Source organism: Cyprinodon tularosa, unplaced genomic scaffold, assembly GCF_016077235.1.
Source record: "Cyprinodon tularosa strain WSP-4 unplaced genomic scaffold, ASM1607723v1 ctg282, whole genome shotgun sequence".
NCBI classification, from domain to species: Eukaryota; Metazoa; Chordata; class Actinopteri; order Cyprinodontiformes; family Cyprinodontidae; genus Cyprinodon; species Cyprinodon tularosa.
The window spans coordinates 211,751-234,214 of record NW_024038988.1 but is presented as its reverse complement, the minus strand read 5'-3'; the positions used below and the strand labels follow the sequence as shown (position 1 = coordinate 234,214).

Here is a 22,464-nt window from a genome sequence, read left to right as displayed (position 1 = left end):
TATATATATACACATATACATATATATATATACACATATATATATATACACATATACATATATATATACACATATATACACATATATATACATATATATACACATCAGTATATATATATACATAAGTATATATATACACATATACATATATATATATATCCTGCAACTTACCGAATTAAAAATAGCTATATATACATATATACATATAATAATACCAAACACAGAAACATATTTCTAAAGGTTGTTTAGTGAAAATGAAACCTGTATTTTATGGCTTTTTACAGATTACCAGGTGAGCTACAAACTGTGACCTACACCAAATAAGGTCAGGGAACCCCTTTAAAAGGGTTCCAGTTGGTTAGAGAAACACAACTTAGCTAAAGCTAGCTAAAAAGAAAAGGAAAAAGAATAAAATAATGAGAGTAATTAGATCATTCTATTTATAAACCCGTATTTAGAAGGTATGTATTGTACCTGCACTGTGAGGTCTCCTGCTCTATCAAAACCCGAAGTTTATCCCGGACATTTTATTCGAATCCTTCAGACATAGCGCTAAGCACGTATGTGCTGCCAGATTTTATTTGAAGAAAAAGATAGATTTTTTTGCGAGGTGAGTGCACACTAATATGGGCCTTTTACCTACTTTTCCCCACTTAAAGACCAATAAAACTGTTTTATCATACAATTTTTTTTTTTTTATTCTTATTTTACTTATTACTTTATGTGTCACTTACCTGTTGTCACTTTGCCAAAAGTTAAACAAATAAAGAATAGATAGACATTTGAAAGATTGTTTTGTTTCTACTCTTTTCTCTGGTGTCCAGTAGAAGAAAAACTGAAGTTATTGGTTGTTTTCTTTATGTATCTATTCAGTAATTCACTGTTAGAACACAAAGTTTAGTTAATTTGAAATCACATACCCTCCATTGGCAAATCTATGTGGTCCAACAGCAAAGGTAAGCACAAACAATACTAAAAGCAGATTATTAGAATATATAACACTTGTACTTATGAGGTTACTTTAATGCTCGTAATTTTGACATTCTGCATTTTTAACCTTATCAGTTGAAATAGATAGAGATTATATCTAAAAATAATTAAACACATAAATAGACAAACATAATTCTATTATGAAGATCCAGGAACTAAACACTGGAATGTAAATTATTTTTCTGTATACAAGCTTTAATTTTAGAAAGACTTTGAATGAACTTTGCTTTTACTTTGAAAGGCTTTTAATAAACTTATGGTTCTGAAAGGCAGCAACTAGCCTGTATTGTATTTATTAGCATTAATCTACTAATTAAAGCCACAAAATGTGTTAACCCCAAACAGTGAAACAGAGGAAAAAAAGGCATTTAGGAAAGTCTAAAGTTGTGTGAATCGTGTTGCCAAAACATATTTTTCCTGCTGTTGAAGCCTTTACCAGGAAAACGGCTGTTATGTTATTGGATGAAACTACATCAGTAGTCTCATTTTTATTTCTTGAGTCAAAAAAAGACATAACTTACCTGAAACTAGTTTCTTTTTGAAAGATTTTCCTAAAGATGGAAACAGACAACAAAAAAATTTAATCTTTTTTATAATAAAAGAAAATCTGTTTTAAGCAAACAATGATTCAGTGAAGCAACCTGTAAACTGAAATTGCTAGGATCAAACACTTATCCAACAGCTCCCTCTGCAGGCCAACACTACAAAAGTGCTTCTATTCGCCCATGTAAAGGTAGAGATGCTAGGATTTCCTGCAAGTGTTTAGTAGCTTACCAAGTTTACTGGCAGATGCTCTTTTCCTCAAAGACGAATAAATTCGTCTAAAAACTGAAGAGAGAAGAAATTATTTGCAAGTGTTTCACTGAGGTTTTACCTTAAAACAATGAACATTATTTCTACCATTCTCTACCAAAGGTCATGGTTTGGTATTTTGTTGTTTTGGTGATTTTTTTAAGATGAATATTTAGGCAAGAAAAAAAGGGTTTTATTATGTACCGTTTCTCTCTCTGCACAAATAATCAAACATCAGAAACTCCAAACCTCCGCGAAGTATCGGCACTGTGAGAGAAAACAGTAAAGGGGGAGATAGTTAAAGAGAAAGTATTACTTTGTTGTCAGAAAACATGAGACAACTGAAGAATGAGTTACTCAGAATGAGACACAAGCAAAGCACCCACTGTAGGTTGGATTCTCCCTGTAGATCAGGGGACCTTCAACAGCTTTGCCATTGCATCTGTTGACAGCGAGGAAGGCAGTGAAGACACTGCTGATGCAAGACTGGATGCTAAGCTCCAAAATCTTCTTTACTTCAGCTTCCTGTCCATTCTGCCTGTGCTCCCACTCCAGGGAGCGGATTAGAGTACGTGCAGCCAACCTGTGGATTGGTAAGCTGCACAGAAGCAAAAGAAATGCACAATTATAAAATATTTAAACATTTTCCCTTATAGAATAGAACACATAATTGCTTTATTGTCCCACAATGTGGAAATTGAGAGCGAAAACTCAATTCTGGTGGCCTTATTTTTAAATGAGTGGGTGGCCTTATTTTTAAATGAAGCAAATATAGACAAACATAAAAAAGAAATGGTTTCACTACCAAGTCAGTGGTCTATCTCCTTTCTGATCAAAACCTGCTTCATGCGTAATGCCCTCTGCAGGTCGGAGAGAGAAGTGCAGCTGGTTCTGGCATTGATGACCAGCTGCAGTAAAGTTCACGGTCAGACATCCATCTGTGGCTTCAGAACACTGAGACAGAGCAACAGACAAAAACACTTTTGATAGACAGGTAATATATCTGGCTAACCTGTGCTTGTATGTGCTGCTCCTTACCTCTCCAGTGAGCTGAGCATAAATCAGTGACCTCTGACCCTGTAGAAGGGTTCTGATAGGTGGAGAAAGAAGAGTGGCGGACACTCCCTCTGGTAAATCCCACGACAAAGAGACGTCAGCAACCCGCGGCTGCAGTGCGAACCTAAGAGACTGCATCACCTGAGGAAAAACAGTCAAGTTATTAAAGGGGTCATAGTTTCATCTAAATATTCATGATCATACCATAAATGGAAGAGAACCTGTTGTTTCATTCTAGGGCTTTTAGCCAGGCCTGCATTAGGGCTAATAGAACAGCAAATATGTCATTTTTCGCCCAACCATGTTACGCACCCTATTCAGAGACCAGGGGCGGATTTAGGAAATGTGGGGCCCTAGGCAAAGACAGGCAGGGGGCCCTCTGAATGGGGAAGACATAAAACAGACCCATTCTACAGATATAGAAATGTTAATAGAATAGACTGCCATTCTTTGTTCTAGGTTGTGTCCCTCTCTTCTTGTCCCTTTTCTTCTTGTTTTCCTCTCTATGTTTTGTACTCAGCTGAATTTTCATGCCGTCTCTAAAGGAATGAAAGATTTTTTCCAAGCACTAAGCTCACTGCTCCTTCCTGTGTTTCCAAAAAGGCCAAAGTAAATAACCCAGTCCTTCTTTTCACTGTAGACAAGCCATGATCTGATTATCTGTTCTCCATTTTTCATTTGGAAAGAAGTCGCTAGATTTGGCGCTAGGAGCTTTTTAGAAATCAAAGCTCTAGAGGGGTCTGAAAAGTGGCTAAATATAGCGACTAAAGCGCTAAGTTGGCAACACTGCTCTTTGCAACGTTTGTTTTCAAATGGTTTGCTGCTGTCTGTTTCGACCGTTCTGAACATGTGCAGCAAATGGACTGATCCAATATGGTGGACACTGAAGGGGGGGGGGGCTGAGACACACTTAGTATTATCAGCGTTCTGATGCATTTTAGCAAAAGGATTTTTATCAAAAACATAATTAATGTGCAGAAATAAGGAATAGTTGTATTAACCATAGATGGAAACAGAGTTTTATGGGGCCCCCAGGAACTTGGGGCCTTAGGCAGCTGCCTAGTATTGCCCAATGGTAAATCCCCCCCCCTGTCAGAGACCTTAAGGACCAGCACCAGATACCCTATAGAATCATTCTATCACCCCTTTAAAATACCAGAAAGAACTGGTTTCAATCACGTTGTGTACATTTTGGACAACACTTAGTCATAAGCGGTGGGAGATGATCGTTAAGAAAAATCTATTCTAGTTACCAGAAGCACTATTTGCTTCCTGTTGCTGGGTTACTGATGGATGACACTGCTTTAAACGGATGAAGGATTTGGAGAAACAAAGAAGTGTCCATTTGTTTTCGGTCTACCTTCAATCTTTGATTAGCACTAATGATTTCATTCTAAGTATCAATGGTCAAATATTTAAACATGTCTCTGCAATAACATATCTCAGTTTCATCCTGGATTTTTATTTACATATAGACAAGTACAGCTGTAGAACCTAACTCGAATACATTTAGACCAATTCATTATCTACTAAAGATTTTTCCTCCATTTAAATTACTGCCTTTTACTTATCAGTACCTCGTTGTTCTAAGGAAGCTGAACTCCATGAACTTTTGACATTTCTTAGACCTCCAACCGACGTCTTCATTAAGTAACCCAGACATAGGAAAATGTGCTCTGTATGAGGGGCTGCCATGTTAGGCTCCCCACCTCTGGCATTAAAACTAAACACAGAGCGGTTTAGTTTTAAAATTATTTTCCAAAAACTTTCCAAAAAAAGCAACAAAAAAAACTATTGCAAAGACGACAGGTGAATTTAGAGGGGTGTGAAGGAAGCCATCTATCTTCAGAAAGAAAAAACAACCTTAAACAGAGGGGGTGGACTCAGATTTCAGCTTTAAAAAACCAACAATGCAGCAATAAAGTTGATTCCTTCCCTCTAACATTGCAACCCCCACCCGCTTACAGGGGAACAGAAGATCTCACCTGTTCAGCCAGGCCAACAATTCCCCCTAACGACCCCTTGTCAGAGGCATAGACCAGTATCAGCTATTATAGGGTAACAAAGAACCCAAACGACTGCCCATTCAAAAGGGGCAGACCCGTTCTTCTAGTTCAATTTGCATCTTTTCTGAGCGAAGACAGCGAAACGTCTTCAAACTTGGAAAAAAAAGTCCAGTGGATTGTTTTTTTTTCTTTTGGAATGACTATGACCTGGATTACTGAGAATCTTCACCCGCATTTTCCAAAAAAAAAGGTCTTAATCAGAATATAGATAGCGTGGCTGTCAGTACGCCAACAACAAGCAAAAGTGCAAATGTATGTTTACCGACGATTTACAAAAGAGTTTCCCCGCTTTCAGACCGGGCGAGACAAACGGGAGGCCTTGTGCACAGTGTGCAAAGCAGGCACATATGTCTCGGTGTCCAATGGAGGTGAAAGGGATCTGAAAAGCCACCTGGACACCGAAAGTAAAGATAGTCTATTGATTTGTTTGTTCGTTTTTGGTACATTTTGAATAATTTTTGCTACACAAGAGGTTTTTCCAATAGCCTACAGAACAGACATTATTTCGTTCATTACTGAGGCTGAGTATCATCTGTTATTGGGAGTTGAGAGTTATTGTTAACTTTTATTGTTAAGTGAGGGATGTTTAGATGATACATTATTTCTTTTATTGTGCTATTCATTCATTACAGGAATTGTTAAGCATTTTTATTATTATTTATTATTATTATTTATTATCTATTTTTAATACATTTAGAATGAAATTATCGTTTGTTATTGGAGTTATTGCTGATTGTAGGATTACGTAGGCCTATGTTTAGTGAGTGCATGCCACAGACATCGCTATGCATGGGAACAGAACCCCCACCCCCACCCCCCCCCCCCCCACCCCCTCCAAGGAGTCCTGGTTTTCCGAAATGTAAATATGGTCACCCTACAGTTGTCCACTCTGCTAAAACTTAGAAATATACTTTATATATACTTTTCTCTTAATATTCCAATTAACTTGTGTTGTTTATTCCAGATTATCTCTAGATTATTTTATCTCATCTCTATGTTTTTCATATTGAATACAATTCCTCCTAAGATTTCTTGTTAGATTTTGATCATTGCCTCTAATGTTGTGCCGATGCCATTTTTTTTGACCCCGATATCGATACCCGATACCTGGCTGTGCAGTATCTGCTGATACCGATACTATACTGATACCATGTGTTTGAAACTGATGTGTGTGTGTGTATATATATGAAGAACTGCATACTACTTGGATGTAGAATAATTACCATCATCTCTTTGTCAATCTGCTGCCTACCTTTGTGAAGCAGGAAAATGACTAATACAAAGTGAATCCAGTAGAACTTTTTATTGCCTACCTGGAATCGGTGACAAAAGCTGAATAAACTTTTGACTCTCAAAATGGTATTGTGCCCTATTTGTTGGTACTCACCGATACCACCATTTTAGTGCTGGATCTGGGCCCCGCCCGATACTGGTATATGTGCAACACTAATTGCATCCAATCCTTTATTCAAATCTTTGTTGTATTGTTGGGTGCTTATGACTGCTGTCTTCATTCTGTTTTGTATTTTACATATCATTTGGTTTCTATGTAACCAAAAGCTTTCCTGGATACAGGCATTCACTTTAACTCAAGCTGTTAACCTTTTAGTGATTGGTATGTGTTGGGATCCTCAGGCTTGGCCACCAGAGGGCGCTGAGGATCCTCTTCTGCTCTCTTTGTCTTTTGTTAGGTTCTGGAGATTACCCTCTGCCTCCAGCAGAGTGCGCCGTGGGTCCTCCTGAGCTGAGCCTCCCACACACCTGTGGCTGATCTACTCATCAGGAGGACCAAAGTATTTAAGCTGCCTTCAGACCTTGATTCCACGCCGCAGTGTTGATCTTAGTTGGTTAGCTTCCTGAACCTTCTGCTATAGACTGAGTCTTGGTTGTTCCTAGGTTGAGATCAGATTCTAATCTCTCCTATCTGTGCCTCACAGGAATCCTGTCTCCTCGTGAAGCTCTGGATGAGCTTAACCTCCTGTCTCCTCGTGAAGCTCTGGATGAGCTCAACCTCCTGTCTCCTCGTGAAGCTCAGGAAGAGCACCCTCACTGGAAATCAGTCTCTGGTCTGCAGCTCTGGAGGAGCTGCACCACAGGAAACCAGTCTCAAGCCTGAAGCTCTTGGAAAGCCTAACCTGCTAATCTGCCCTGGTGAGCCAACCCGAAGATTCCTACGTGGTAGAAACCTGACGACTTCTCTGAGGAGTTTCCCTAGAGGTTCCCATGTGGATTTTCCCCTGTAGTTCCCTGCGGTGAGCTGGAAGCTCAGCCTGAGAAATCCTTCGTGTTTTCCCCTGTTGTTCCCTGCAGTGAGCTGGAAGCTCAAACTCAGGACTGCCAGGCTAAGCCTAGCTTGATGCTTAGCCTCACTTGAACTCAGCTACCATCCATCTCCCTTTCCCTGCACAAACCCCAGTGAACCAGCCCCCTGCCTGAACTGTTCCCTTTTCATGATTCATGTTTGTGCCACAATAAACTCTTTTGGACTTTTTACCCAGTGTCTCCGTGTGTGTTCTGCATCTTGGGCTTACTCTCTTAGAAACCCATCATGACAGAACACTGCGGCCATACACAAATCCCAGCAGATCACCTCTGTCGTTGGACTGAGAAACAGGACGCTCAGATTCCTGAACACACACAAACCCTCCGTGAGTTAAAATCCCAGTGTGATTCTTCTTCTTCTTCTTCTTCTTGTTTTATGGCGGTTGGCAAACAATTAAGAGGTGCATTACCGCCACCAACCAGTAATGAGTGTGGATCAAGACAGACATGCTCAAAAAAAAAAAAAAAAAAGGGGAAAAAACCTAAATTCTTTTCACTAAACCTGTAGCCAATAAATAACGAAAAAGTAATCTTCCTTTAAATCTTCTTCCCACTGTTTTTGCCAATCTTCTCGGATCTTTCTTTTAAAAACTTTTAACTTCTATTTTACTCATATCAATTTTTATAATACTCTTACTTTGGTTTATTGCCATCTGCCTCAAGTTTTTGTATAACTTGATCCAACGACATATTCCTCATCCCCAAGAATTTTTCAGCTCCTTTAACAATGATTTTGATTTTCTCATTTTTATGTTTAACCTGGTCCGTGCAGTTAATAACATAAGCCACAAACAAAATAAGTTTGTCAAAGTCAACAGGGTTATAAACCCTGGCATGCTGCTCTGGTTCTCGCCTTAGTTCTTGAATGTTACTCACAGTTTCCTTTTGCTTTTCCTGAACCTTCTTTAACGCCTCAGCATAACTTAGATTGTTTGTTGATTTCACTTTTTGAACCTCAACTGCTTTCTTCCTAACTTCACACCCTCCATATGTTGCCCTGTGCTCTCCACCACAATTACAGCATTTAACCTGAGTATTTTCACCACATTCTTGTATTTTGTGCTCCCCTCCACATTTAAAACATCTCTGTTTGCCCCTGCACACTGCAGCAATGTGACCATATCTCTGACACTTGTAACACCGAAGTGGAGGAAGAACATAAGGCCTGACTGGATAGCACATGAAACCCACTTTAACTCTCTCTGGGACTTCTGGAGTAGAAAATTTCAGAAGCACAGATAAGCTGTCAACTCTCTCATTGTTCACTGTTTTCTGCAATCTCTTTATATCAATGACTTCAACATTATGGATGTTATGCTTTAATCTCTCCAGATCTTCATTAACCGGAATTCCGTAAATAACTCCTCGGGAATCTTTCTTTTCACCCAACACTCTTTTACTCTCCACTCTTTTCTTTCCAATGCTTTCAACACTCATTGCTTTCCTTTTATGCTCTTCTGATTTACAGACAATTAGCAAGTTTCCATCTCTCAGAGTTTTAGCCATTTCAACTTCCCCCACTTTCTTTTTTAGCTCCTTAGAGACTGTTACTGGGCTCAGAATAATATTTTCATCTTCCTTTCTGAATTTTAATATTATCTTCACCTCTTCTTTCATGATTTTTTTACGTACACCCTTGCTTCCATCATCTGTGCTTTCGTCTTCAAGGTTTCTTTTGATTCCTGAATTCTCACAAGTTCTGCCCGCTTCACTACTTTTGGATTTTCCATTTCTCCGGAAACTACCAACTGGCATCCAACTATCCATATCCGAATCACTTTCTAGCTCTTCCTCATCCTCTACAACTTGAGCCGCCGTCTTGATCCCACAAACTGGCTTTTGACTCGGATCAGTGTCATTGTCATCGTCTCCTTCTTCCGACGAGGACCCCCAAATTATTTCGCCGTTTGAGTAGGCTACAGGACTTGGCATCTGTTTTCTTCGGCGACTAGCTAAAAAATCAAACTCCAGCTCTCAACATCAGGCGCTAACTCCACAGCGACGCTGCAACTGCTTTCTCTCTCAGATCCCCAGTGTGATTTAAAGAAGACACACGTTTTAAGATCCCACAGGCTTCGTGGGAATCACAAGATGGCGCCAGTTCAGCTTCCGGTTCCGGTTTCGTCACTTCCGGAATTCCGTCCGTCATTTCCCAGTCAAGATAATAACCCTCCCTTCTCGTCAGAACTCATCCCATCGTTTTCGTCTCCCGGTCCTCCTTTGCCTGAGAGATTTTCTGGCAACCCAAGAAAGCTCAAGGGATTTCAATTTCAGTGTCAGCTATTTTTTAGTTTTCACGCTGCTAACTTTCGTTTTGATAAAGATAGGATAGCTTTTGTTATTACTTTTCTTTCTGGTGAAGCCCTTGAATGGGCAGAGACCAAATTTCCGCCAAATATTAGAGAAAGCTGTACATTTGAGAATTTCACCCAGGAGTTTGAAAGAACTTTTAGTCAGGTCACTAAGTTCTCCGTTTCCGGCAACCTTCTAAGTATTAAACAGGGTAATAGGTCCGTTGCCGAGTTTTCCTCTGATTTCCTGGTAAAAGCAGCCGTTTCCGGGTGGAACGAGCCTGCGCTCCAAACCACTTTTCTCCTAGCTCTAAACGAACCAGTCAGAAATGAGCTAACATTTCACGATGAGCCAGCTAACCTTGAAGACCTCATAGAGCTAGCCATCGGATTAGACATCGAACTGCAAACTAGACCCAGAGCCGTCCACCTTCAGTCTCAGGATTCCAGTTCCCATCTACACCAGGTCAGTCTCAGCTCCAATTTACTTGATCGTCAGTTAGCTCCGTCTGTTAAGACTCAAAATAGTCCCACCAGTTACACGTCAAACAGCTAGAGATCCCCGCCATCCTGTTCAGACACCTGCACCCGTCACCGTAAAAACTAGACCAGTTCCCTCACCTGTTGATCAAGCTCCCCACATCCATGAGGCTGATCTATGGAACTTTTTCTATGGTGATAGAGATGATATCTTCCCTTTCGAGCCACCACTTTCAGTTACACGCCAGCCAGATCCAGATCCTGAACCAGTAAATAACCCAGTTAATTTTAAACCTGACCCCTTGCCTGATTTTTTAGCCTCTGATCCTGTAATCCATTCTGGAATTATTATTTCTCAACCGGTTAATTTAGTGTCTGATTCAATCAATAAACCAGTTAGCCAAGCTCCAAAGACTCCTCGGCGTAAGAAACGGCGTCGCCCTAAGTCAACTCCGTGCCGTCTAGAAACCCCTGAGCCTGCTCTGTGCCGTCCAGAGACCCCTGAGCCTGCTCTGTGCCGTCCAGAGACCCCTGAGCCTGCCCTGCACCGTCCAGAGACCCCTAAGCATACTCTTAAGAGGGCTTCAGAAAGTGGAGTTGGTGAAAGAATGCCTCCAAGAGCCCCTCAGCAAAGGCCACAAACCACCAAGAGTCCTCCACAGACGCTTCAAGCCACCTCAAAGACTGAACTTGAGCCTCCATGGGTCGCCCCTCCAGTTCCAGAGGTGGAACCACAACCGGTGGTGTCCCCTGTTCCTGATCGGGAGCCGCAATCGGCGGGCTCTCCTGTTCCTGATCGGGAGCCGCAATCGGCGGGCTCCCCTGTTCCTGATCGGGAGCCGCAATCGGCGGGCTCCCCTGTTCCAGACCCGGAGCCCCAATCGGCGGGCTCCCCTGTTCCAGACCCGGAGCCGCAATCGGCGGGCTCCCCTGTTCCTGACCCGGAGCCGCGATCGGCGGGCTCCCCTGTTCCTGACCCGGAGCCGCGATCGGCGGGCTCCCCTGCTCCAGAGCCGCAATCGGCGGGCTCCCCTGCTCCCGAGCCGCAATCGGCGGGCTCCCCTGCTCCCGAGCCGCAATCGGCGGGCTCCCCTGCTCCCGAGCCGCAGTCGGCGGTCTCCTCAGAGCCTCCTCCAGAGCCGCAGCCGGCGGTCTCCTCAGAGCCTCCTCCAGAGCCGCAGCCGGCGGTCTCCTCAGAGCCTCCTCCAGAGCCGCAGCCGGCGGTTTCTTCAGAGCCTCCTCCAGAGCCGCAGTCGGCGGTCTCCTCAGAGCCTCCTCCTGAGCCGCAGTTGGCGGTCGCTACTGAGCCTGAGCTGCCGAGGAGGGGACGGGGTACCCCGTGGTGGTATCTGCTGAAGTTTGGGCGTCTTCCTCCTAAAAAGGTGCTTCGCCTCCGGCCCCGCGGCAGACCTCATGAGCGTCAGCTTCGCCTCCGGCCTCGTGGCAGACCTCCAGAGCGTCGGCTTCACCTCCGGCCCCGTGGCGGACCCCCAGAGGCTCAGCTTCGCCTCCAGTCCCGCGGCAGATCCCCGGAGCATCATCTTCACCGCCGACCCCGTGGCAGACCCCCAGAGTGTCAGCGTCGCCTTCGACCCCGCAGCCGGCCACCTAAGACTCTGCTCCGCTGTCGGATCCTTGGCCGGCCTCCTGAACCTCAACCGTGCCTCCGGCCCGGCGGTGGTCCCCCTAAGACGCTGCTTCGCCTTCATCTCAACGGTCGACCTCCTGAGCAGCAATTACGCCTCCGCCGTCGGCCCCATGGTAGGCCACCTGAGACTGTGTCCTGCTGCCGGCCCCACGGCAGGCCACCTGAGACTGTGTCCTGCTGCCGGCCCCACGGCAGGCCACCTGAGACTGTGTCCTGCTGCCGGCCCCACGGCAGGCCACCTGAGACTGTGTCCTGCTGCCGGCCCCACGGCAGGCCACCTGAGACTGTGTCCTGCTGCCGGCCCCACGGCAGGCCACCTGTGACTGTGTCCTGCTGCCGGTCCCTCGGCCGGCCACCAGAGACTTTGCCCGAAAATTTTTTGGGTTTTCTTTTGTTTTCGTCCACCATAAGTGGATTGTTTTTTGTTCTGGACTCTGGTTTAGTTTTCGGCCCTCCTGGCCTGTTTTCCCCTTCGCCCACCCTGGGTGGGTTGTTTTTGTTTTCTGGACTCTGTTTTTTGTTGTTTCTGGCCCTCCTCACCCTAGTGCCCCCTCCGCCCGCCCTGGGTGGGTTGTTTTTTGTTTTTTGGACTTTTTTTTTTTTTTTCAGGGGGCGTCTGGAATCCGCCCTTGAGGGGGGGGCTCTGTTGGGATCCTCAGGCTTGCCCACCAGAGGGCGCCGAGGATCCTCTTCTGCTCTCTTTGTCTTTTGTTAGGTTCTGGAGATTACCCTCTGCCTCCAGCAGAGTGCGCCGTGGGTCCTCCTTAGCTGAGCCTCCCACACACCTGTGGCTGATCTACTCATCAGGAGGACCAAAGTATTTAAGCTGCCTTCAGACCTTAATTCCACGCCGCAGTGTTGATCTTAGTTGGTTAGCTTCCTGAACCTTCTGCTATAGACTGAGTCTTGGTTGTTCCTAGGTTGAGATCAGATTCTAATCTCTCCTATCTGTGCCTCACAGGAATCCTGTCTCCTCGTGAAGCTCTGGACGAGCTTAACCTCCTGTCTCCTCGTGAAGCTCAGGAAGAGCACCCTCACTGGAAATCAGTCTCTGGTCTGCAGCTCTGGAGGAGCTGCACCACAGGAAACCAGTCTCAAGCCTGAAGCTCTTGGAAAGCCTAACCTGCTAATCTGCCCTGGTGAGCCAACCCGAAGATTCCTACGTGGTAGAAACCTGACGACTTCTCTGAGGAGTTTCCCTAGAGGTTCCCATGTGGATTTTCCCCTGTAGTTCCCTGCGGTGAGCTGGAAGCTCAGCCTGAGAAATCCTTCATGTTTTCCCCTGTTGTTCCCTGCAGTGAGCTGGAAGCTCAAACTCAGGACTGCCAGGCTAAGCCTAGCTTGATGCTTAGCCTCACTTGAACTCAGCTACCATCCATCTCCCTTTCCCTGCACAAACCCCAGTGAACCAGCCCCCTGCCTGAACTGTTCCCTTTTCATGATTCATGTTTGTGCCACAATAAACTCTTTTGGACTTTTTACCCAGTGTCTCCGTGTGTGTTCTGCATCTTGGGCTTACTCTCTTAGAAACCCATCATGACAGTATGTGGAGTAAAAAATGAGCACTGAGAGTTGATATGCAAGGAAGAAAACGTTTTATTTGACTCTGCAGAGGAGAACTACACGAGACAGCTGCGTAAAGCTCCCAGTGTAGCTCTGATTAGGTCCTGCCCACCCTTGCATTATAAAGACTTCTTACACACGAACATTGAGTCTTCCCAACAGAAACGCCTCATCAAAGGACGTAAATTTGTTCAGATAAACTGTTTTCCGTTCACGCCAGAAACAGGACGGGAGAACGATAAGAGCATAAGTTTTAACCATAGCATGAAGGAGTCTTTGTGAACTCATTATTTCTAATGACCTTCCCCTCAACCTTATCTAGAGTAGGGAGGGGAGGCACCTGCTTTCTGTCCCCCTAAACTGTATAGCATAGTGAATGGTACAGAATTTCTCTATCATTACTTCTGTTCAAACATTTTATCACACAAAGCAGGCCAAGGAAAAACCTTGATTCCACAGGTACTTTATGGATAAATATAAAAAGAAATGACAGAAGTAGAACTTTAATTAGTTTTAATGCAAATAATTAAAATTCCTAAAACAAGAGGCTCTATGTCTCACATGTTAAAGCTTACTTTTGGTTGCATCCTCTCCTTGCCTATGATGAACTGAGCATGACCTCCTCCCTCTCTGGCCATCCCATAGATAAGCTCAGAGCTGGCACCTTCTCCAATCCCAAAAGAGAAACACCTAGAATAAAGACAGATGCACTTTGGAAACTTGCTGATTCACTTGGTGCTCAAAATAATCCAAAGGTCTGGCCTGGTTTCAGTTATCTTACCTGTGAAATTCAGAGTTTTTCTTCACCTCATCCACGACAGATTTTGTGCAACACACCTCACCATCGGTGAAGATGAACAGCTGAAGAAGATGAAACATACAGTAAAGAGGAATGTATTTTTAGTGACATAAAGACTTAATCTTAGTGATTTCTGTATCAGTGACGCAGGCAAATCAAAGACTGTTATGGACCCTGAACAAAGCGGATCTCTGCTCTAAAGACTGAACCCACAGAGGAATGGTTTTATTGAATATGGACCAGAAAGCCCTTTACCACAGCTACAAAACAAAAGTGATCAACCAAAGACACCTTCAGAACCAGCTGGAGAGAAAAACCTAAGAAAAAACCTCTCCAGTGTTGGATTTTATACAAACCTCCTATTAAAAAACAAACTGGTGATCTCCAATGGAGGATTTTACACAGCGCCACAAACTCGCCACAAACTCGTCTTTACCCGTTATTAATCGGGGTGTGTTAAACGAGCGTCGTTTCTGCGGTCTATCTGAGAACGTGTTCCACGTTTTTGTTGAATGCACAAAATTAAAGATAATTTTAGCCTTTTAGGGTAATTTAGACAGAACAGAAAAAAAAAACAAGCCGATGGCCGACCTTTATATTTTTTTAAATCAGTGAAACAAAGATGGCCGTTTACCTGTCCCGCAGAGACAGACTGCAGGAGGAATCTCACCTTGATGCTGTGACTCTGTGGAAGTGCAACGTTAAAGCCAGAATAAGGCTGAGAACACAAAAGACCGAAAATACGCTGACATTTATATTTATAGATAGACATTAATGTATATAAAAACAAGGATGAATAACAGTCGATTCCGATGCAAACAGCAATATATCATGGCTTCCTAGAGTGTACAGTGTTTTTTTCCTTCATCCATCCTGAAAAATTTGGATTTATTGATGGATATTTTTCCTTTCAGCTACATTAGTGATTATCCTCCTCTAAAAATAGCAAAATCAAATTTAGAAACTTGTCCCACATATTGCCAAAGTCTATGTATTGAAATTATTGGTGGGGACATGTCCACACCAGTCCTTTAGAAAGTTACGCCTGTGTGGCAAACATCTTTTCCATTGTCATTACTTACCTACTTTTATCGATAATCATTCTGCATAAAAATGATATTTACAAGTACAAATATCTACATAAATTGATTGCTTATTATTTTTATCAAAATGATTATTAATATATGATTTCACTGAAGACTCCTAGATGACTTGCAGAGACTCATAATTTTCTCCTTAGCCCATATAACACAAAATCTAGTTCTGAAAAGACCATGAGTTCTGTACTTATCATCTTTAATGTTTGTATATTGATGTGTATAATTAACCACAGAGTTTTTGTTGTGAAGAAATTATAAATATATGAAAGAATAGTAAGTAATATATGAAAAATTAAAATGAATATTCCACTTGAGAGTATTACTGTTGCCACCATCTGTATTAGAGGGGGTAAATGGTGGTGGTGGCCAACCTCGATTTGGAAATCTCAGAATTCAGATCTAAACTATATTTATATCTGGGTGGGCTATATCTATAAGCACATATTTTCCACTGAAGTGTGAGTAATAAGTTAATAGTCCCCAACAGAAGCCAAAACATCACAAATTGATTGGTTAAACAGAAAACAAGGAAAATTGTGTGAAAACACTGAATTTGTACACAGATCTAAGTGTGTAAATAAAATAGAAGTAATATAGGCATGTTAAGCTATTTTGAAATATTTTTCTGAACAATAAGGTACAAGAGGGAATAAAGAAAAAAAAGAAGCCCAAAGAGTTCTTGTTTAAATAATCCCTAATCAAAGTGAAAACTGAGCTATGCTTAACTTCTCCTATTGGCCTCTTGATACTTAGTGTGTGGGTTTGTGTTTTTATGTGCATTACCTGTCTGGGTTTATCAGGAATACAGGGCTGTCCATAAATGTGTTGCAGAGGCTCCAGGATCTGTGTTCCTCCAAGGTTACAGTTCATCTCCTCTACTTTCTTCAAAGCCCGTTTTAGGTTCTTCTGGCTGTACTTTACACTCTTACTGTTGGAGAAACGGTGCACACTTACTGCAAATACATAAATATCTCCTTCTCACATATAAAGCCTTAAATGGCCAAGCTCCATCTTATATCAGAGATCTGATTGTTCCTTATGTTCCTAACAGAGCACTTCGCTCTCAATCTGCAGGTTTACTAGTGGTTCCTAGAATTTCTAAAAGTAGAATGGGAGGCAGATCTTTTAGTTCTCAGGCTCCTCTCCTGTGGAACCAACTACCAGTTTTAGTCCGTGAGGCAGACACCCTGTCTACTTTTAAGGCTAGGCTTAAAACTTTCCTTTTTGATAAAGCTTCTAGTTAGAGTGGCTCAGGTTATCCTGAGCTATCTCTATAGTTATGCTGCTATAGGCTTAGACTGCTGGAGGACATAGGGACCCCTTTTTCATCATTCTGCTTCATTCTATCTCTATTCTCCCACTCTGCAGAATCTATTAATTCAATCTCTAACGTTCTGCTCTCTCTACTTTTTCTCATAGTAGCTTCATCTGGTTTTTTGCCTGTTTGGCTGTAACTCCATCCTGGAGAGAATTATCAGCTGTGCTGCTGCCATCAACAAGTTTGTTTATAGATGTTGAAGATCGGCCTGTTTATTTATTGTAGTCCTGTTTCTCTGACTGATTAGCTGGATGTGCTCTCTTCATCCTCTGACATGGGAGCTGGCTCCGAGCTCGTCTGCCTGGCTGTGTGTTTCCTGGAAAGGTCACCTGTGGAGCTGGTTTACAGTCACCTTTTGTATCTATGCTTCCTTTTCTATGTCTGCTTCTGTCTCCTTGAACCCCAGTCGGCTGCTGGAGGTTTCTTCCTGTTAAAAGGGAGTTTTTCCTCTCCACTGTCGCTACAAGCAGGCTTAGTGTAAGGGATTGTCTTCAAGTCAATGAGTTGATTCAATCAAATGGTTTTCCTTGGATAGAAAACTTTGAATCAATTTGACTGGATGATCTGGATGGAGTAAGAGCCTTGAGATGACATTTTGTAAATTTGGCACCATATAAATAAACTGAATTGAATTAAAAGTCCCTTAATCAGAAAATTAATATTTAAAAAACTCTCCGCATTTATTAGTACCCCTGGTCAAGACGTTAATCACACACACCTACACACACAGCTGTGTTTTCATGACTTGTGGGGACCTTTCATTGACTCACATTCATTATCTATGGCCTAACACAGCGCCCTAACCCTAACTCAAAGAACAGAACTTTATCATATGGGGACCAGGATTTTGGGAGCTGAATCAGGAGGAAAAAAAGTGTAATACATTTTTTTATTTCATCTGGAAATCAGGAAACTGTTTTATGATTTTGGATTTCTAAATACAAAACAAAAATGGAATGGCAAGTATGTGCAGGAACCATTTTTCCAAAACTATAATCAAATGAATTTAAAAGAAATGTTACTAAAACCATTTCTTTATTCTATATTTTACCTTTTCAAATCAAGGTTTGGTTTTTTAAAACTATTTAAACTTACGGGAAGACGTGTTCGTAACTGTCTCCAAAGCTGTAAATGTTGAAATAACAGCCATTTGGTAAACTCTTCAACAGGAGCAGCAGAGTATCCTAAAAGGAAATAGGAAAGAAAGTGAATAAAACAGTATGACAGCGGTGCTGTAAGTATTGAAACGTTCCATCTAAAATATTACCCTGGCACTTGCAATACGACTCTCATGACTTCCACAGTATAAGGGGAAGTCCATGCTGGCCGATCGATCCAACAAGAACACAAACTCTCCACTGGAGTTACATTTGGACATCAAAGATTCTGAATATTCAGGATACAAGCTCACCATTACCACCGGATCACCCATCACAGAGCCTGAAACAAACCATGGATGCCAGGTCAACTCAGATTTGTGCTATTTCACATAGAGATGAAATAATTCATCTATTAGTAAAATAGTAAACTAATTTAGTAGTCAAATAGCTATTAAAGGGAATATATAGACCTTCAAACATGAGATTTGCTGAAAAAACAACCAACAATTAGAGTAGAATAGAATTCAACTTTATTGTCATCACAATGTCACAAGTACAAAGCAAAGAACTTCATCATCTGCATTTAACCGATCCTCTTGGAGAAGAGTGGGCTGCCATTGTGTGGCCCCTGGGAAGCAGTGTGAAATTAAAGTTGTAGGGAAACTGCTGTTCCAACGGTTTCAGATCCGAATTCTCCCGACTGGTGCCCGACTTTATACGAGTGAATAAAGTGAATGTGATTGGTTATTTATCAAGGGGGAGGGATTGTTGTGGCTGAAGGTTCGCAAGCAAGTTTGATTGTGGCCGGTTTGTCGGAAACATCTTGCTAACCAGTTAGCAACTTAGTGCTAGCAGGTTCCCAATGGGAAATTCCATTGGGACCAAGTAGCACTAAATTGGTGACTTAGAAACGACGCTGTCAAGGAACGCTATGGACAGCGGAAACATGCTCGAGGAGGAGAGTTTAGTGTCGGAGGTCGTGGAGGAGTCTCCTCCGTCATCCATTTTTTATTTAGAGGAGGAAAGCGGGGACGAAGATGTTGTGGAAGAGGACGCCAGGGCGGCAGAAGCTTGGTTTGGTGTAGAAGCCTTCCAGCCGTACATGTTTGAGCCCTTGCCTCGCAACGCTGCCAGTTCTGTTAGCTCTACGCCTGCCGAAGACACAGACGTCCATCCCCGTGAACACTGGGACTTAACTCAATGGGAAAGGAAGTGATTCTGATTTCAACCGTTGCGTATATTAGCTGCGACATATGAATCAAGATGCTATGACTGAAAAAATTTGATTGACAGATGACCGTTGATACACTATATTGCCAAAAGTATTTGCTCACCTGCCTTGACTCACATATGAGCTTAAGTGACATCCCGTTCCTAATCCATAGGGTTCAATATGACATCGGTCCACCCTTTGCAGCTAGAACAGCTTCAACTCTTCTGGGAAGGCTGTCCACAAGGTTTAGGAGTGTGTTTATGGGAATTTTTGACCATTCTTCCAGAAGCGCATTTGTGAGGTTGCACACTGATGTTGGACGAGAAGGCCTGGCTCTCAGTCTCCGCTCTAATTCATCCCAAAGGTGTTCTATCGGGTTGAGGTCAGGACTCTGTGCAGGCCAGTCAAGTTCATCCACACCAGACTCTGTCATCCATGTCTTTATGGACCTTGCTTTGTGCACTGGTGCACAGTCATGTTGGAAGAGGAAGGGGCCAGCTCCAAACTGTTCCCACAAAGTTGGGAGCATGGAATTGTCCAAAATGTCTTGGTATGCTGAAGCATTCAGAGTTCCTTTCACTGGAACTAAGGGGCCAAGCCCAGCTCCTGAAAAACAACCTCACACCATAATCCCCCCTCCACCAAACTTTACACTTGGCACAATGCAGTCAGACAAGTACCGTTCTCCTGGCAACCGCCAAACCCAGACCCGTCCATCAGATTGCCAGATGGAGAAGCGCGATTCGTCACTCCAGAGAACGCGTCTCCACTGCTCTAGAGTCCAGTGGCGGCGTGCTTTACACCACCGCATCCGACGCTTTGCATTGCACTTGGTGATGTATGGCTTGGATGCAGCTGCTCGCCCATGGAAACCCATTCCATGAAGCTCTCTGCGCACTGTTCTTGAGCTAATCTGAAGGCCACATTAAGTTTGGAGGTCTGTAGTGATTGACTCTGCAGAAAGTTGGCGACCTCTTCGCACTATGCGCGTCAGCATCCGCTGACCCCGCTCCGTCAGTTTACGTGGCCTACCACTTCGTGGCTGAGTTGCTGTCGTTCCCAAACACTTCCATTTTCTTATAATACAGCTGACAGTTGACTGTGGAATATTTAGGAGCGAGGAAATTTCACGACTGGATTTGTTGCACAGGTGGCATCCTATCACAGTTCCACGCTGGAATTCACTGAGCTCCTGAGAGCGACCCATTCTTTCACAAATGTTTGTAAAAACAGTCTGCATGCCTAGGTGCTTGAATTTATACACCTGTGGCCATGGAAGTGATTGGAACACCTGATTCCAATCATTTGGATGGGTGAGCAAATACTTTTGGCAATATAGTGTATATGATTGGCCGAATTTAGGTGTTCAGGCTGACGTAGAACTAACTGGCCTGCAGAAGATAACCAGGAAAAAAAAAAAACAGATTTTAAGACAGGATTCTTTTTTTATAGAAATGTTCTAACTTTTTGGACAATATGTCTTATATCGAGTACATTTATATACATTTTTAAGCAAAAATTATTTAAAATTTAATATGATATTAAATACTTTAAGGGTCTTTGCTCAGAGTGGCAGTCCTTTGGAGTGGGGCTTGAACTCAGAACTTCTGGAACCCAAGTGCAATGTCCTAACCACTAGCCCACCACTCCCCCTTAGAGTCATAATGACGCCAAAACTGCAGAAACACATACAGGTTTTGTATTTAAGCTAAAAAAAACTAAACAATTCTCAATAAAGTGGCATCTATGAGCCCGGACTCATGAATCATGATCATGAATCAATCCATGAATCATTCATGTAGGAGCATCTTTTAGTGCCGTTTGAAAAACGTGAGCTCCATTGAAACAGTCATCAGCTGCTGTTATTCTTCATAGAAGTCATACCAGCAGGCGACTGGAGCTTTTAGCAGGAGCTTGGTACAAAACGCATGGAGGACATAACTGTAACTTATTTGCATGGCTAGATAAACAGAATTAAATTTTTCTGTACCTAATCACTCAACCAGATACCTGAACTGCGGCAGGATGATCAGATTGTCACTCTTCGTTTCTATGCTAGTTATTATCGGTACATGCTTCACGACAAGGCACCGGAGCTAACTTCTTGGCTGCTTGTAATTTACTGTTTAATCTTTCATCTTTTTTTTACTAAGCATTTTCTTTTATTGAATCTTATCCTAACATCTGAACTGGTTTTAGCTAAGTCCCTAATTGTTTTCCTTGGTGGATTTTATGATTTATAACTGGAATTCCATTCCAGTTATTCCTTATCTGAGCAAAAAAAGGTGTTGTGGAAGATTTTCGTGAATTTTTTTTAAAAAACGTGTGTGTGAGGAGAGTTCTCCATGCAAAGCATTCTGGGATATATGTGCCTCTTCTGAGGCCTTTCTTTTCTTCTCGTACACTTCTAGACACTTTTTCTTAACAACCTTCGGCCATTTTCAAAGAACCGCGGTGAGAAAGGTGAGCTTCAATGACTGTCTGAAAGTGCGCTAACGAGACTAGCGCTTAGGAACCCCTTACGTAAACATATCACCAGAATGATTGACAATTAGGAGGACCACTCATTCAGGTGATCCACCCAGAAGTAAAAGAACGTCCTCTATACAATTAAGCTGTAATGGTGACAAAATTAGCAATGAATAGAGGCAGTGGCACTCCTAAGACACACGCAGACAAGAAATCAAACATCTAACATTATTCTTCTCTACTCACCAGGTTCGGCAGAGGCCTCTCCTGCCTCCAACACAGCAGTGGGCTGCTGGGCGTCTTTGTAATAAATCAGCAGTTCAACATCTCTGTCAAACTTGTATTCTTCGGCCAACTTAAACTACAGATCAAAAATAATGGTTATAAGATTTATCCTGTTTGTAAAAACCACACCCAGCAGGAACATTAGCTTTTTTCCCACCGTGGCCTGAGTTTGATCAGCGCTGAGATACTGAAGTGGCTCCAGAGAAGAGTTGGACTCTACTTTAGAGACTGGGCGAGGAGAGGAGACTCGGGCAGAGAAGGACAGACTGTAGGGAACCATAAAGGCTGGAACTGAAGTCACCTGGACGCTTGGACCTTCACTACCTGGAAGCATCATGAGAAACAATTACAGACATACAATCGATTAAAACTGTTAAAACCTTTATAAAATGTTACAAGTGATCATTGGATTCCTAGCATAAACAATTTAACTGCAAAAAAACCCTACTTTGTAAGTAAGGCTCGTTTCAGCCATGTGTGGCTTATTTTGTGATAATTTGGGTAATTTGTCATCTAATTGCTTTTTAAAAACCCTTCTGAGAGTTGGTTTAGCCTGAGACGTCTTGCAGCGGAAACACACATTTCAATGACATAGAGGTTAGTTTAAAAAAAGAACAGTTTCTCTTAGTGTTGCAAAAATTTGCCACAGTTTTAAGACAAATTTGTAAGACATTGATCACCTGAAGCTAGCGTTGCATTCAAGGCTGAACTATGTGCCCAAACTTAGGTAGAAGTGTATGCAACTTCTGACCCTGATGTGGCATACAGTGCCTTCCTACTTACTCTAATCCAATTGCAGGATCAGCACTGCCCATGCAAGAAATATTTGATAAAAGATAATAATAGTCAAGATAAGCCATGGATTACCAAGGTTATATCCAACGCCTCTAAAAGAAAACAACAACTTTATAGATTACATTTAAAGAAAAGCACTAAATAAACTGAAGAAAAGTATAAAAGGTCTAAAAATAA

At 42.5% G+C, this 22,464-nt stretch overlaps 1 protein-coding gene across 3 annotated transcripts in view; it reads right to left on the bottom strand.

Annotated features, from left to right (window-relative positions):
- The window catches only part of LOC119786912 (von Willebrand factor A domain-containing protein 5A-like), a 29,518-nt gene that overhangs the window by 2,893 nt on the left and 4,161 nt on the right, over nucleotides 1–22,464 (bottom strand). For all 3 annotated transcript variants that reach the window (XM_038290486.1, XM_038290487.1, XM_038290489.1), the window contains exons 4-16: nucleotides 21,650–21,816; nucleotides 21,454–21,568; nucleotides 17,693–17,865; nucleotides 17,521–17,609; nucleotides 15,891–16,035; nucleotides 13,990–14,069; nucleotides 13,784–13,898; nucleotides 2,821–2,979; nucleotides 2,588–2,736; nucleotides 2,169–2,380; nucleotides 1,987–2,049; nucleotides 1,765–1,818; nucleotides 1,512–1,541 (exon numbers count right to left, since the gene is read on the bottom strand). In XM_038290486.1, the coding sequence (XP_038146414.1) occupies nucleotides 1,512–1,541; nucleotides 1,765–1,818; nucleotides 1,987–2,049; nucleotides 2,169–2,380; nucleotides 2,588–2,736; nucleotides 2,821–2,979; nucleotides 13,784–13,898; nucleotides 13,990–14,069; nucleotides 15,891–16,035; nucleotides 17,521–17,609; nucleotides 17,693–17,865; nucleotides 21,454–21,568; nucleotides 21,650–21,816 (1,551 nt within the window). The remainder of the gene's footprint in view (nucleotides 1–1,511; nucleotides 1,542–1,764; nucleotides 1,819–1,986; nucleotides 2,050–2,168; nucleotides 2,381–2,587; nucleotides 2,737–2,820; nucleotides 2,980–13,783; nucleotides 13,899–13,989; nucleotides 14,070–15,890; nucleotides 16,036–17,520; nucleotides 17,610–17,692; nucleotides 17,866–21,453; nucleotides 21,569–21,649; nucleotides 21,817–22,464) is intronic.